The sequence below is a fragment of the Anas platyrhynchos genome, chromosome 3, assembly GCF_047663525.1.
Source record: "Anas platyrhynchos isolate ZD024472 breed Pekin duck chromosome 3, IASCAAS_PekinDuck_T2T, whole genome shotgun sequence".
Lineage (NCBI taxonomy): Eukaryota > Metazoa > Chordata > Aves > Anseriformes > Anatidae > Anas > Anas platyrhynchos.
The window spans coordinates 64,065,123-64,082,743 of NC_092589.1; the positions used below are offsets into that span (position 1 = coordinate 64,065,123).

At 36.9% G+C, this 17,621-nt stretch overlaps 1 protein-coding gene across 9 annotated transcripts in view; it reads right to left on the minus strand.

Moving 5' to 3' along the window:
* The window catches only part of LAMA2 (laminin subunit alpha 2), a 401,748-nt gene that overhangs the window by 170,453 nt on the left and 213,674 nt on the right, over positions 1-17,621 (minus strand). For all 9 annotated transcript variants that reach the window (XM_072036025.1, XM_072036022.1, XM_072036019.1 and 6 more), the window contains 2 exons: positions 5,324-5,425; positions 4,766-4,977 (listed from right to left, as the gene is read on the minus strand). In XM_072036025.1, the coding sequence (XP_071892126.1) occupies positions 4,766-4,977; positions 5,324-5,425 (314 nt within the window). The remainder of the gene's footprint in view (positions 1-4,765; positions 4,978-5,323; positions 5,426-17,621) is intronic.

The window sequence follows — 17,621 nt, forward strand, 5'->3', positions numbered from 1 at the left end:
CGGGATTTGAAGATTTAATTCTTATAATAATTCAGAAGGAACATTAGGGCATTATGGCAATCATTTGCCATTTTCACTCGCCAATCTTAATGGAATGTTTGATTACTAGAGCTTCCTGAAAAGCTTCTGAATTCTCTTTCCACAGAAAATACGTTTCTATCATGACATGCATTTTGTTAAAAAATAATCCATTTTCTTTTAAAAATGTAAAACAAACTATTTTTCTCCATACTAAGGCATTAATCATTTGGCTGCCAAAAAAAGCTGAAAGTTATTTGAATAACCTTGGCTAAGAAAATATCCAAGAAAAATATTTCATTGTAATGGGGGCAAAAAAGGTTAAGACAGGATATCTTCCTACTCAGTTTTATGCATACTGTCAATAAGACAGGCATGAAAATACATGAGGGAAAAAAAAAAAAAAAGAGAGAGAGAAAAAGTAAGACTTTGAAATTAGGACAGGAGCTTCAGAAAAACAGAAATGTTGCCATGACTGGGTATGCAACTGGGCTTTGGAGGGACTGCCATTGAAGATTATGCAGTTAGAAACTTGAATCTAATCTGTTAATACCAGAACCTCTGTAAAAAGGTTCTTGAAACTATTTTGAGAAAATAATGCCTTTTCCTAGGCATTATTCTTTTCCTGTCTTCAGTAAGATCTCTCTTACTTTTCAGTATTTCCCCTTCGCTCCATTACTACATGCTTATTTTTTAATTGTCCTGTTGAGCTTTCCTTACAATAAGTTAATACATCTTTGGAATATTAGATATAAATAGTGATGATTTTTAAAGAAAACAAAAACAAAAACAAAACTAATAATGTAAGGAGAAAAATATGTAAATGAAGAACCAAACAGCCAGTAAAAGGCCAAGTTTTACCTATCCTTTGAACTACAGCTACTAGTCCCTCTCAGCACTAAGTAACGGATGTTGGAACAAAGAGAAGCATTTACACACAGAAACAATCCAACCAGTATTATCCCACATTTGTATTCACTGAATTGTTCCAATTTTCATTAGGTTCTGCTATTCACTAAATGGGATTTTAATGTGTTCAACAGCTTTTAGCATTAACAGTTACTCATTGAAGAAAGCTGCAGTGATTTTTTTTCTCCCATTTTGATGTTGCAATTTCGATTCCTCGATGCCATTCTGCATTCATTAAAATACATAATGCTGGCAGTAATGGGGCACTAGATCCTGGAGATGCATGAACAATTTGAGATTCGACATCAAGACCAAATATTTAAGCTGACTGTTACTGTCAGCAGGCAACTGTTGACTTCTAAAAACAAACAAGATTAAAAGGGAAGGGGACGTTTCAGGCAGTATCAGCATAGTTTACTGTCTGCTATGCCAGGCATCTGAATCACATTAGCTACATAAGGCACATGAAGTACTGACCCAATCATTGCTCATTTGTCTTGAAGCCAACTCTGTATATGAAGGTAAACCCTCTGCCTTTCCTTCCATCTTGCTGCTTGCATCTAGCACCAATTCTACACACAGCTGCAAACAACCCATTATCTTTAGGACCACTTCTACCGTAATTCCCAATGGCCATCAGAGCATCTACAATATTTAGATTATTGGCCACTTTGCATATTAAACATAAAGAAACAGTGCTACTAAGCTTTCTTTGAAGCACAAACTAACAATATTACATTAAACAACACAATACAAGAGATCTGTCTTTTCCTGGCCTGTTGTTTCTACCACAGTTGGACTCAATTGCAACAGTTTGGAAGACCTGTCAAGTTTGAGAAGGATTACTCAATTTAAACCCAGAAACTGTAGTCACTTTCAAATTGATTGCTACATTTCTGTGTTCACATTTTTTATCCTACTTGATCATCTAAATGAAAGCCCATCCATTCGAGGAAGCTGCCTAATTACGCCATAGAATGATAACAACATGACCCACAAAATGTTCTCTAAACATGTTGAAGTCTAACTCACCACTACTGCACCAATATCGTTTAATAACTATTTGAAAATGCTGCTATTTAGCTAATGTTTTTAGTGTGTTAAACTAAACAAAGATGAAAAGAATAATAACTTTAACTTAAAGCTCTTGCTAACTTGAGAAAACTCCATTGAATTTTCAGGTTTCTTCCTACAGAACTGCAAGAAAGTTGCTTAGTCTTACAGTGCCTCCATTCTGGTACAGAATTATAACAGCAGTACTTATTCTAAGCACAGGTTATAACAACACCCTTGGAAATCCTTACAAATATATGGATGCTTCATTATACACTTTGAAAACTTTCAGTATGTAAATGAACAGGTTGCTAAATAAAGCAATCTCAAATTAGTGCGTTGCATAGTTCTGCTGATGATTTGAGGAGGAAACTGTCATCCCTGAAGCTATAATAACACTGTAATATTTCTGTCTCTCTGCCGGACCCTCTTTATTCTCTCAGAGGAATATCCATCTGTCCACCAGACATACCTGTTTGTTTGTATTTTTTTAAAAAGGGGGGGGGGGGAGGGGAAGAGGAAACTGTTCATATCATCTTATCTACTGAAGTTTAGTTCTACCTTATTTCTTTGGCAAAAATGACCTCCTTTGAAGCCTGTCAACAGTAGTCATTAATGAGCCTAAAATATCACAAAATTTTCTCTTCATAGAATCTGGACAGTAGTCCCAAACCCTGCAGTAGTAAGGGGACAGTAGTGAGAAAACAGTTGTTTTTCATGGTCTTAGAGTTATCAGCACATCTTTTTGCCTAGTATGTTTTAGCATGAGTTAAAATCAAACGAACAATAAAGAAATCAGTGCTGGGACATACCCTGAAGATCAGCAATATGCCTACAAAAACAAATCATAAATTGGGCTGGATGACAGTGGGTGATGTTACTGCTACATTATGTGACTTAGAGCATGCACTGTTATGAGAAGATTTAACTCCACCCAATAAATCCCACCCTGACTGGATTCCTTCAGTGAAATCAAAGATGAAAAATCCAGTTCATTTCATTGTGACTAGAATTTCATGCCCTATCTTTTGTCCCACTTCACTGCAATGAGCACACCCTGACAGCAATCAATAAAAAAATCTTTTCACTTGAGAGCACACTGTTTTCAGAATCTTCTGGTTATACTGATGGTAATCAATGTAATACAGTTACCATTGCATTCTTCTCTGATAAAAAAAAAAAAAAAAAAAAAAAAGGGACTGGGGACTGCTAGAGATTATCGGTAATGTAAAACCACCTATAATCAGCAAGGTACTCCTCAAAATTACTTCAGTACTTTCTCCAGCCCCTTTTTAAATCATTGTCTTTAAGGGACCAGCACTCCTAACTGTAATGTCACTACATCTAGAAGATGGTGGCCACTAACCTGCAAAACATAAATTATATGTAAGTCCTGGAGCTCATCGTATGAAGAATATTTCCAAGACATGCTTTTGGAAGGTTACACAGTGGGAAAGTTCTGTGATACGGATACAAGGGATTGCAAAAGTTTGGGCTGATGACCAAATGAGCAAATTAGGAATCAGTTTGGCTCAAATTAAAGATACCCATGATTCACAAATTTATTTACAGAGATGTAATGCACCACAATAAACCATAGAAAGAGAAAGAGATTCAAAGAAACGTATCCTTTTTGCAGTGAAAAAAATATATACTGTCAAAGTTCAAATCAGAAAACTGTGTGCTGTTAAGAAAAACTGTCTTTCAATTTAGGAAGTATTTTAATTACCTAAGTATACAAATGATTGTTGGATTGCTTAAGAAATTTCACAGTAGCAAAAATGGTATGTATACTTTCAACAAATAATCACTAAAGCACTACGAGCTCCCTCCAAACTGGATCACACCACTGAATCAAGTGATGTCTATATTAGAGAACATTTCAGGTTTCATGACTTGTGAGTAGAAAGCCATTATGTAATCAATTTTGTTGCACATAATAAATAAATAAATAAAAACCCACTACCACCACCACCAACAAAAAAAAACACCCACAACCATTCAACCATTATTTATACCACTTAGCTATTAATGTATAGACAAGAGTGAAATTACACAGTATCATGACAGAGGCTGTCTTTTAGTCTATCTGGAGAATTTGCTTGTGCACTTGTGAGAATTTTAAATGTAATATGAGCTTTATAACCATGCTGCAGCCACTAAGATAGAACTGTGTCATCTCATATAACATCTTTCATTTTATCAAAAGGCTCAGAAGAGTTCATATGAAATGGCTCTAAGCAGTCCAAGCAGCAATCTGACATAAACCAAAGGAAAGACTCTGGGATTAGCCAGTTCTGTGTGCGGTACTCGTTAAAAAGGAAAAAACTCCCCTCTAGCTGTTTTATCAGTTTAGAGACTTGGAATATTCTCCGGTTCACCGTTAATGTGGCACTGTATGTTCATTAAATAGGGAAAACAAAACATAAACAATATATCATTTCTTAACTGAACATGTCATAACTGCATTACCTAATTTACCATATATATGGGAATTACATTTTTCACAAAATAATCATATTTATGGAACTGTCTGTCATTTATGTTTTAACAGTCCATCTGATTTCATTCTCTTGCAAGGCTTACTCTTCCTGTTGCCTCCTTGCCTCCTCCCTATCCAAAATGAAAAAAAAATACTATCTGCTTGAACATGTAAATAAATGTTATTAATTTCATGATAATAAATTAAAGGCTGTTTAAATTACATCAACTTGGTTCTCTGAAGAGAGGAAACTAGTATTTTGAGAAGTTGCCTGTAACAAATTGACACGTTTCCCACATTTACCTGTAGATGGCATTCATCCCATAGCTGTATGTGGCTCTTATGAGGATCCTCTTTATGTTTGCAAGGATAGTCATGAACTCCCTCCTGCTGACTGGCACATCAGTGCCATGCACAAGGAAGGATTCTGGTTTCAGCACAATTTCTTCAGTGTGCACTTCAGAAGGCTGCAGGTGAATCCCCTCTTTTGGAGTGCTGATTTTCAAGTCACGTCCCTAGACAGAGCCATAAGAGATTTACATACAAAAAAAAGTTAGAAAAAAATCTCTTATTACTGCAGCCAGTTGGGGTACAGGATTTATGAAATAATATATTTTAAAAGAATAATAAATATTGGCAATAATATTAATCTTTCATAAACCGAAATGGGCTTGCCCGATAAAGTAGAAAGTCAATGCAAATGCATACAATCCTGAGCAGCACATATCAGGTGTGCTGAAAAAATAGGAAAGGACTAACTCAGCCAACCACAAAGAAGGGCAATTTTCTTACTTAAAAAAAAAAAACTATTTTTATTTATTTATTTTTTATTTTTGGTGGCTGAAAATATAATCACTTTACCTCTATGATGACATCAGATTGGACCATCAATTGAGCTCTGTCTTCTTGTTTTGTGAAGTCATAGGAGACTGTAAATTTCAGAAGTCCTCCAGCAGCTGTCACCTGTGGAGAAAAAAAAAAAAAAAAAAAAAAAAAAAAGGAAAAATGCAATTAAGTAAATTTTAAAAGGTCTTAACCATTCAGGGGAAATTTCCTCCGGTGACAGCATTTCCAGAAAATAGACATTTAGTGTTGCAAAACTATATGCAGATACCTGGGGATTACAGTCCTAAGGACCATTCCCTTCTTGTTCAAGTGTCTAGAAATCATGCTCAGTCAGTTTTCTTCTGTGCCTACTGAAGGCTCTAAATTCCCTAGACACAGAGACTAACAAAGTAATCAGAAAGAGCCCTGAAATCTATGTAAATTTCCACTTGATACTGACATTAGTTTTTCAGTGCACTTCAGCTATATGGTTCTCATTTAGGCTGAGGTGCTACATCAGCAACCTGAGCAACCTTTAAAAGATTCAATAACTTCAATATTTTGATGGGGTAAACTACCAAAAAAAGGAAAGAGACGGGTGATGTTTTTCTTAGAATGAGCTGCAACCTAAAAGAAAGTGAGAATTTTCCCTCATGGAGTCAGATAAATTTACTTAAAAATAATGTTCCAGTCCTTCCTTTCAGTTTGATTCAGATTTCAGAGCAAGAGGCCATTAACCAGAGTATTTCAAGTCATACCAATGTATTTATTCCTATGCTCCTTTAGCACACGAAGCCAGGGCATTGACACTATAGCTTTGCCACAAAAAAATTGAAAAATGTAAATCAATTTTAGGATGTAAATCAAAAAACTGCAGACTGGAATGACAGTGTTCAGTACAAAACCAGACTTTTTTGTTTATTGTTTGGAAACAGTGTAAGTAAATCAGAGGTTACAAGAACTATGTTTTGCTTTTTAAAGCATCTGTCTCATACTTCAGTGCAATGTCAGCCTCTTCTCAGAGACTATTAAAATCACAGGGATCCTTCTGCCCTTCCAGGGCATAGTGCTGACCACAAAGCAAACTCACAAGGCTTCTGTGAAGAGAATGATCTGATTATTCCCAAGGACATACTGTGCTGTCTCTTGTTCATCATACTAGATGGCTGGCACACAGTAACAGAAAGCAGTGAAAGTCATCAACTTAGTAATGTGTTATACTGTGATATTCCTAACTTAAGGAGAAAAAAAAATAAATGTCCCACTATTTAAGGAATTGAAATCAACTAATTTTGAATTTTACATAAAGGCAGAGAAATCCATGAACTGCATCCAAGGCTGTAAAAACAGCTTAAAATCAGAAAATTCACTCTAATTCATAATCCAAAGCTGGGATGTTTATTTGCATAATATCCAAACCCGTTAGGACTAAGCAGCTACATTCTGCCTTCAGAATGTCACTCCTTAGACACAACTTTTACAGCATTTTTTGGTTTGCCTGTGGTCAAGGCATAAAAACTGGTTTATATCTCTAAGAGGATGGTAGAAAAATTATTTGAAATACTGCAAGAAGTATTTGGAATTACTTTCAATGTTAGACAAACATTTCAAAAGAATACGTTTTTGCAGAATTTTATCACTTCTGTTTCAAGTTCAGACTAACTACAAGAATTCAAGAAAGTGAAAAATACAGGGAAAAGAAATGTAGTCTGGTTTCAGGAAACCTACAAGAATATGTACCAGGACAGATCTACTTTTTCCCAACTACATAACCCTCACCTTAGTAAATGAAAAATACAACTCAGGGATTTGCTAAGTCGAGGAGAGGAAAAGGGAGGGTTGGGGAGAGGAGAGGAGACTGTGGTTTATAATAAATGCAGACGGAAAACAGTCAACAATATAAACACTGAGCAAAAACTGCTAGAAAACAAATAGACAATAGTTTAGAGAAAGCAAGGACTGAAATAAAAAATGGGTTTCCCTCAGAAAGCGAAGAAGGAAAAAATACATGTATTCCACAATATAAGTATGGAATTAAATATCTAAAAGAACACAACCTCTTAAAATCCCTACCGGTTGTACATCTCAAAGAGACTGAAAGAATCATCACTGCTAGTCTGCAGTGCCTGTTGTTTTGAGAATATATATATTTTTTCTCCTCTAAATACTTTATGCTAATCCCTAGTAAACATACTATTTAAGGATGTCTATTAGATAGCATTTGCCTCAGATTCCTGACAGGAAGAAACACAGCTGCACTTCCCCACAGATAGGTACTCCTCTGGAATTATACCCAGTTTTTAAGTAGGAAACTATTACAATTCCATCTTCAAACAGTCTGCAGAACTTGCCACTGACACTAGAGGAGATGCATTCTAGGACACCATTGAGGCAATCAGACCATGAACGTTACATTCAAAATATCAGAAACTTTTTACATCCAGTGAAACACCAATGGAGGACTTTAAAATCATCTCAGTTCATATTTATAGTTAAAAAATAATGTAAAGACATAAAATACATTTCAGAGATGAATACATTATTACACAGTAAGGGTATTATTGAAATAACATGCATGTACCTTCCTCATATGCTTAGTAGTTAAATTTGTATTTAGCTCAGAGAGACTTTGATCTCTGGCCTAATCCAAGGGAATGTGAAGCCTTCAAAACCAAAAGTAAATTACTGCATTAAACTAGATTTAGACCAGTATTCACATAACACCAGACTTTAGAAATGAATGAAATAAAAGACACTAACAAATATCAAGAAGTTGGACAATCTTTTGCTGTTAATGTTCCCATCAGAAATACAGTCATTGACACTTCCTATCAGAGAGACAAGCATTGCATAAAGAGTTAATATTTTTATTAGACCATTATATTTTTATAGTTGTAATACAGCTATAGAAAGGTGACATGCTTTTGGAAACACAAACTCTGCTTACTATTACATTATTGTCTAGGTATACATTAGGACTATACCAAGTGAAGAAGTGTTACCATAAAAAGAAAAAAAAAAAAATCACAAAATCGGGCAGAACATTTCAGGAGGAGAATGCTAAAGCACATACCACTGAATACAAAACCAAGGAGTCTCATGACAAGCTGCTGATAGTAAATCATGGTTCTAAGAAGTGATACTTTTTTATTCTAGAAAATCTACTCAAAACAGACAAAAAAAATGTTTTCTGATGTACCAATGAATGTTCTTCTGCTTGCTGTCCTGGTTATGAGAAACTACACAGATGCTCAGGTTTTCTGTGGCTCTATGATATTCCTGGTGGCAATATCTACCACTAGATGCAGTGCCTGAAGGTAATGAAATCATATTATATGCAGTTTAACATTCCCTGCTAGCCTTCTTGGATTTCCATGCTATACAGCAGCAATAAAATGTTGAAGGACTCTTTGCACTCTTTCATCTTCACAAACTCTCTAGGTACGCATTTATTTTATGACACAGATTTCAGCAAATATAGAGATATTTGCCACCCAAACATCAAACATGAAGGAAATAAGATTGCTCCCGGTTTATTTTTTGTAGCCAATTTAGTCCAAAATTGATTGGCACCTGGGTAGTTGTGATATGATTTGACAATGTGGTGAACTAACAATTTACCATCTTAACAGATGGCTCTAAGTGTATACGTGTTCTTCTAAGCAGCCCACTAACTGCAGCAGGGAATGGTCAAAAGGCTGCTTTTCCTAACTTAATTCACTTATGTTTAAGGGAATATTCCATTGTAAATCCATCTCTCATCTGGATTACCATCTTCTTTAGGAACAAGTCTTGGCTGTAAATTTATGATTTTTAATTGGGTTTTGTTGATCTGGTTTTCATGCTGGTTGTAGAGTGAGGGAAGGCAGTGACTAGAAAGGAACTCCAATGGAATCATCACCAAGAAAACATCAAACTTTTATTCATTTAGTAATAGCTCTCAGTAAAGATTGCATGTTTTAGTTCTACTCAAGATCCAATTAGAGATTAAATAGACTCTCCCCTCTTAGACAGACTTGAATTTAGATAGGATATAAAGGCTCTTCTGAGCCATCAGAAATATTCTGAGCCTTTAGTAATATTTCAGATAAAAAGGGAGCAGAATAATCATGTTCCATTTGAATGACAGTACAGTTCTGGCTAGCTTGAAAAACAAAGAAACAAACAAAAAACTTTTTTTTTTTTTCATGGTGATTTTTTCCACTGAAAGAATGGTCTCTTTCCCCCAGTTCTCTCTGGGGAGTTACTGCAATACCTACTGCATGAAATATGACAGCTAGTCCAAAATCATACAGTTTCATTGCTTAAGTATACTAAAAATTCTTCTATATAAATTGTATAAATTGATGCTACATTCTAGTTAAATTCATTTATTCAGAATACTGCCTTAGAGAAATTAATGGAACAAGGAAGGAATAAGCTTACATAAAGTAGCCCGACTGCTATATTGCTTGGTTCAGTGGCTTTCCATAAGTGTTTTTCTACCACACTGAACCATTCAAAGGGGAAACCAAGCATTTCAAGCCATTCACTGCCACATCCAATTTCTTGAAACAGACTAATGATAACTGATAAGCCACACTCTATAATAAGAAGATTTTCAACTTATTCTCTTCTGGAATCCTATCAAAAATGTTATGATACAGCCTCTTATTTTTATTTTTATTTTTCTATTTCATTTGTTTGTCAAAGAATCACAGGATGGTTAAGGTTGGAAGGGACCTCTGGAGGTCACTGGGTCCAACACTCTTGCTCAGTCAGGGCCACCCAGAGCAGGGTGCCCAGGACCACAGCCAGGCAGCTTTTGAAGATCCCCGAGGAACAGACTCCACAGCTTCTCAGGGCAACCTTTGCCCGTGCACATTACCCACACAGTAAAGAAGTGCTTCCTGATGTTGAGACAGTACCTTCTCTGTTCTATCCAGTTTGTGCCCATTGCCTCTTGTCCTGGCACTGGGTACCACTGAAAAGAGCATGGCTCTGTCTTCATTGCATCATCCCTTCAGGTATCTACACACATTGGTTAGATCCCCCCTAAGCCTCTTCTCCAGGATGAACAGGCCCAACTCTCTCAGCTCCCTCTCATAGGATAGGTGCTTCAGTCTCTTAATCATCTCTGTAGCCTTCCATTGGACTTTTTTCAGTATGCCTAGATCTCTCCTGCAATGAGGGACCCAGAACTGGACACAGTACTCTAGGTTTGGTTTCACCAATGCCAAGTTAAGGGTGAAGGATCACATCCCTTGCCCTGCTGGTGATACTCTGCATAATGCAGCCAAGAATGCCATTAGCTTTCTTAGCAGCAAGGACACATTGATGATTCAATTTGCAGTCCACCAGGACTCCTAAGTCCTTCTCTGCAGAGCTGCTTTCCAGCTGGGTGGCTCGCTATGTGTACTGGTGACTGAGGCTGTTCTTCCCCAGGTGCAGGACTTTGCACATCTTCCTTGTTGAATTTCATGAGGCTTTTGTCAGCCCACCTCTCCAGCCTCTTAAGGTCCTTCTGGTTGTCTGCCTGGCCCTCTGTTGATCCAGCCACTCCCCCCAGTTTCATGTCATCCATGTATTTATTGAGGGTGCACTCTATCCTATCATCCACCTTGTTAATTAAGTTAAACAAGACTAACCCCAGGGGTAACTTCACTTGTTACAGGCCTCCAAGTAAATGATCTTTCTTTACTGATCAGTACCCTCTGGGTCCAGCCGTTCAGCCAGTTTTGGATCCACCTCATGGTCTGGTCACCTATCTCATATCTCAACAGCTTCTCTGTGAAGATCCTACAGGGGACAATGACAAAAGCCTTACCAAAGTCCAGGAAGACAATATTCACTGCTCCCCCCTATCCATCAGATTGGTGATTTTATTATAGAAACTTATCAAGTTGGTCAGGCATGACTTTCCCTTGGTGAATCATTTCTGACTACTCCTGATGATTTCCTTTTCCTACATGTGTATGGAAATGGTTTCCAGAATTAGCTGCTTCCTCACCTTCCCAGGGATTGAGGTAAGGCTAATTGGTCTATAGTTCCCCAGGTCTTTATGGTCTTCTTGAAGCTAGGAGCGTGTAGTGGGTTTGCATGTCAAGGTTTTGGTAGCAAAGGGCTGCAGGTGTGACCTCTGTGAGAAGAATCCAGAAGCTGCCCCATAAGGGCCAGTTTCAGCAGGCTCCAAAGGGACCTGCTGCTGGCCAGAGCCGAGCCAGTGAACAACATTGGTTGGGCCTCTGTGAAAGCAGATTTAAGAAAGGAAAAAAACTGCTTCACAACAGCAGCTATGAGAGTAAGGAGTGAGAAACAGCCTTGAAGACTGTTTTGCACTGAAGGTCAGTGCAAAAGGAGGGCAGGAGGTCCTCCAGGTGATGGAGCAGCAGTTCCTCTGCGGCTTGTGGAGAGGCCCCTGGTGGAGCAGGCTGTCCCCCTGCAGCCCAGGGGTCCCACATGGAGCAGATCTCCACTCTGTAGCCCGTGGAGGAGCCCCCGGTGGAGTAGGTGGATGTGGCCTGGAGAAGGCTGCGGCCCATGGAGAGCCCCTGCAGGACCAGGCCCCGGGCCGGAGCTGCAGTCCGTGGAGAGGAGCCCACGCAGGAGCAGGGGGTCTGGAGGAAGTTCTACCATTCACAGTAAATCTGAGTATTAGTCAGGCATTGGAATGGGTTGCCCAGGGAAGTGGTGGAGTCCCTGGGGGTGTTTAAGGAAAGGTTGGATGTGGTTCTTAGGGACATGGTTTAGTGGGTGATATTGGTGGTAGGGTAATGTTTGGACTAGATGATCTTTAAGGTCTTTTCTAACCTTAATGATTCTATGATTCTATTGTAAAGTTTCCCAGCAATGAAAATAGAAGGATCATCGAATATGTGTTTTGTTTTGTTTTTTTCTTTTTTCACCTAATTGAATGTTTGCTGATTAAGAGTCAAATAACATCTATCCACAGAGGAAGTACAACTGATGACAGACAGGTAGAAACCAAACTCTGCCAAATCGTATTTCATATGTACCTTGACCAAGTCCCTTCAGTATATTTTATATCAATATATGAGCAGTTCTGATCCTTTCTAGAACATACCAGTATCAGCTATAGCAAATTCTTTCTATATACCGTGTCTGATCAAGTCCCTGTACTCTATCAAATACCATGCATTCACATTCAAAAACAACTGAAACATACACAGATAAAGAACATCAAAAGGAAAATGCAGTACATTACAATAAGTATCTCCTCAATCATCCCTTATTTTTGCTAGAATACTAATATATCAAGTATAATCAGAAAATCTAAAGCTTTCTGATTTTTTGGTCCTCTTGCACTTTGCTTCTTGCTCTAGAATGAGCATTGCACATTTTTTGTAAAGTGGTTGATGACTTTTGCCATCCTGAGAATAACAATCTCATGCATATTTCTAGGCCCTTCATAGTTGGAACAGTTTGCCACATGCAAAGTAGCTCAATTAAAACCACACACAATTATTTAATTCAATGTATCAGCTATAATGATAGTAATAATAGTAATACTACTAATAGTAGTAATAATAATAGTTTCAGTGGAAAATATTAAGGAATTCAATAAGAAGCCTCTTATTTGTGTTTTTTCTAAGTTGTTCCTATAAACTCAGCCCAGTCTCACTTTTACTGAGATTAGTAGCATTACCATGTAATAACTCTGGGTCCCTTACTCATTAGATGAACTAGACTGTATTATTTAGAATAAAAGAAAAAATAGACATCTAAATAACATTAAACAATTCATTTTGTTTAGTACAGAATATCAAAACATTCAGTGATATCATGCAACTATGAAAGGAAAAATCAAATAAATCACAGTTCCTAAGAAAGACTAAGGAAGACTGCAGGATGGCAGCTCTCCTGTGAGCCCTAAGGTGCCACTTCTACTTATGCTGAATAGTTGCTCTTTCTGAAATTAGTACTGAAAAAAATGATGGAACCATAAATGATGGACTGGTTTAAAAAATTGTACTATCAGATTATATACTGTTTCCTGAAATGTGCTAATGAATGTAGGCATTTGACCTATGAATTCTCAAATCTCTACCATCATTCCCAGATGTCATTTCCTGTCCCTGGAGAAGGGAAACAGAACAGCCTGGCCAACCATTCCTGAAGTCCAAAATCCCTTTTGCCAGGATTCCATGCTACTCTTTGTTCTGCATGAGTTCATGGGTACAGGGAGTGAGACTTAAAAAAATAAATAAATTTGGATAAATAAATAGATTTGGATTTAAAACAGCCATCAGGGCAGGAATGCTGAGAGCTCTTGTGAGCTTCCCTAAGTCAGGTGACAGTGCCATCACAAAATCTGGAATATATGGTTATTTTGCTATGGTTACTTAACCATAGCAATCACGGTATATAAACTTAGTACAGTTGCTTACTTTCTCCCTCCTTTGCTTCACAAATGACCAAATTCTAAACATCCTTCAATGATTGATACTTTCCAATCACTATTCCCCAAGCTGCTATAACTAGATTGAGGATTCAAAAATATACAGTAAGGTATATATCCTTCTAGTAGTGATGTGGTAACTATAATTCTTGCACGTTTACTGCCCGTGCTATTACTGTGGTGGCAATACTCAGTCTTTGGAAGTCTCCCAGTTCGGCAAAAATATGCCTGAAGCTGTGACATTGCAGTGTAATATCCCAGACACCAATCGCAAAGGGCTATTTTTTTAAAATGTAGACTACTTAATTAAAACTGAAAACATTTTGCCCTGTCTGAATATGAATACAGTTAAGCTGCAGAGAATAAATAAATAAATAAATAAATAAAACCAAACAAACAAACACAAAACTAAACCACACACCAGCTGCTTACTACAGTTTTACAACAGCTACTCTAATCTTCACAAGCACTAATTTAGCAGGGGCACAGCAGTTTAAAGATATAGGTATGGACAAAATTCCTGCTTATTCTTTTAATGTGTAGATGTTTCAGACTAGTGATAACGAAATCAAGTTTACAATTTGATCAACTCTGAGACATGTTTCTAAATAACATATCCTCATCAAATGTTTCTAAATAAAAACTGTTTACTGCTGGTCTTGTAGCTGTCAACAGCCTCATAACTGAAAGTAATTCTTAATTTTACTGATTAAATGTTCATATCCCAGTTTCATGGTCTTTGCTTCCAAAGGGACAAACCGTAATTACAGTAGACACATCAATAAATGCCTTCCTGTAATACTAAAATGAAAAACTAACAAGAACATTTATGTCAGTGCTCAATTCCATTGAGACACAAGGACCGACCCTTACCCTCCCATCTCTGGCTGTACTCCTTCATGAATATTTTAACAAGAACAAGAATTTGCATAATTTTGCAAAACCAAAGAAAGCTCATATTTCTATGGCAACAAAATCCCAGCATGCAAGGATTATTAAAAACAAAAATGCAGGAGTATAAAACAAGAGCAATTGTTCAAGTCCAAATTAAAAGCTGTCCTCAGTAAAAATATTTCCTTAGTCTTGCTGTTGCATTTAGGTGCAGTCAATATTTGCATCCAATATGTGGTTGAAGACTTTCCACTGAATGATAATCTTAAAATCCAAACCCATGAATGCTTCCCCAAATGTTAACTTGCTACTGAAAAAGATTAAATTACGTAAATAGCAACAAGAAATAGTTAAATACTACTTTGTTAGTACAATTCGCTGCTAGACTCTAAGTATTCTTGGTCTTAAGCTTTCTTATCTTTCTGTGTTTCTGAAGCACTAAGGAATATAGCTCAGGAATGTTATTCTAAACTTGACCACAACAGAAAATCAAAACCCCCTTAATTTCTAGCCAGTTTACTTACCAAAGGTAAATTTCCTACCTTCTTCTACCTAACTGTTTTGCAACATTACAAGGACAATATTTTACCACAATGATGGCTGCACAAATAATCAAAGCAATGTATGACATAACTAGCACTTTGGGTACTTTAGGAAATTGAAACATATCATAATGTTTCAAGCATGAGTTGTGCAACTGCAGTATATGTTTTGCAAAATTATTCTGACAGAAGACATATACTATTTTTAATAACTGTCAGTGTTTTTAACTTTTAAAGTGGGAGATTTTGAATGAAATGGCAAGTAAATATGTCAGTATTTTGAAGAAAATTCTTTCTTTTCTAACAAAGATGTGGGGATATGCAAAACCCAATTCTCTGCTCTTCAGAGGTGGCTTATCATTTGATATAATAAACACAACAATAAATTTAGAATTTCACTGCATATCATGGAGACCTCTAAGGATCACAAATCAAAATAAAAGCAGTAAAAATAAACAGTTGAGTATTAAACAAAGATATAGATCTGGATAAACATGTCTCTGTGCACTATAATTCACTGACCCTAATCATAAAAGAAAAAAAAGAAAAAAAAATAAAACACCTCCATGTATTTTGATTTAATTTTTCGAGGCAGGGGAAAACAAAGTAGTGAATCAGAACTCCTATGATTTTTCCTATGTTCTATTTTCAGTCAGAATAAACCATGTTTTGAATTACTTTGCCTCTGGAGCCAAAGCTTTCTCATGATTAAATTCATTGCCAGTTTCCTGGCTTGTTAGTTTTTTAGGCTTTCTTCCACTAAGCTTATTCAAGACAAACTATCATTTGAAATATTTGAAAAATATCTATGTTTCCTTTTAGAGCAAGAAATTTGTGTCTCATGATAGTTGAACCTGGACAGGCTTGAGAGTTGGACCTGTGTGAACCTCATGAAGTTCAATGAGGCCAAGTGTAAGGTCCTACACCTGGGCTTGAGCAATCCCAAGGACAAATACAGGCTGGGTGCAAAATGGATTGAGAGTGGCCTTCCTGAGGAGAAGGACCTGGGGATGTTGGTTGATAAGAAGCTCAACATGAGCCAGCAAGGTGTGTGTGCAGCCCAGAAAGCCAAAAGTATCCTGGGTTATGTCAAAAGAAGCATGGCCAGCAGGCCGAGGGAGGTGATTCTCCCCCTCTGCTCTGGTCCTGTGAGACCCCACCAGGAGCACTGTGTTCAGTTCTGGGACCCCAGCACAAGAAGGACATGAAAGAAATAGAATGATTTGAGAGGAGGGCCATGAAGATGATCAAGGGGCTGGGTTTTTTCATCCTGGATAAGAGAAGGCTCTGGAGAGAACTTACAGTGACCTTCTAGTACTTAAAGGGGGTCTACAGGAAAGCTGGGGAGGGACTCTGTCAGGAACAGTGGTGGCAGGAAAAGGAGTAATGGCTGTAAACTAGAAATGGGTAGGTTTAGATGGGATATAAGGAAGAAATTATTCACTCAGAGGGTGGTGAGGCCCTGGCACAGGTTGCCCAGAGAAGCTGTGGATGTCCCATCGCTGGAAGTGTTCAAGGCCAGGCTGGATGGGGCTTTGGGCAACCTGGTCTGGTGGGAGGTGTCCCTGCCCATGGCAGGGGGGTTGGAACTGGATGGTCTTTAAGGTCCTTTCCAACTATTTCATGTCTATGAAATCTTAACGCATGCTAGTTATTAATAACTAAATATAGTTATATATTTATATTATATATAAATTAATAATTAATATATATTAATTTATATAATATATATATTAATAACTAAATATATTTGTGTAATATTTTTATATTACACAAAAACTGTGAGTTTTAATGCTGTCTTACTCCTGGAGCAAATATTTCTTTGAACAGTGAAGACAGTACTTCATTAATAAACGGGCTTTAAAACAAAATTGAAAAAATATTCAGTGTAGTTAAAATCTGTCATTCATTATTTATTTCATTCAACAAAGTAATTGTACACTTGTTATCACCATCATGGTAATCCACAGATGATTCTATCCTGAGGCAATGCATTCATATATACTAACATTGCATTGACACAATGCTTTCTATACACATATACTATATATAACGCATATACACGCAGAGAAAACAAATATTGATATGCGCTCATTTGTGGAAACAACAAAATGGTGTTATTTAAAAATCTAAGAAAAAATGTTTGTTTTAAAAAAAATCTTAAGGAAAAGGTCCTCTCTGAAAATCTTTGCAGGCATTTTTTTTTTTCTAAAAGTTGAAAGTATTTATATTTCTTATTTAACATCTATGAAGAAAACTATATTTATTCTTAAAAGTCTGGAGGGAGGGTGAGCAATCAAGCTAATAAGACTGGAGAGAATAGAAAGACAGTGTACAAGTGAATTGATGCCTAAGTATGAGAAAGAAGAGATGGCATAGCTTTATGAGACCTCCAGAAGAGAATTTATTCTTTCAACTTCAATTTGCCTTAATAAGAGCTGACAAAAAAAAATAAATAAATCCTTTAGTCATTGTAAGAATAATCTAGCTCTCTGAACTTTTC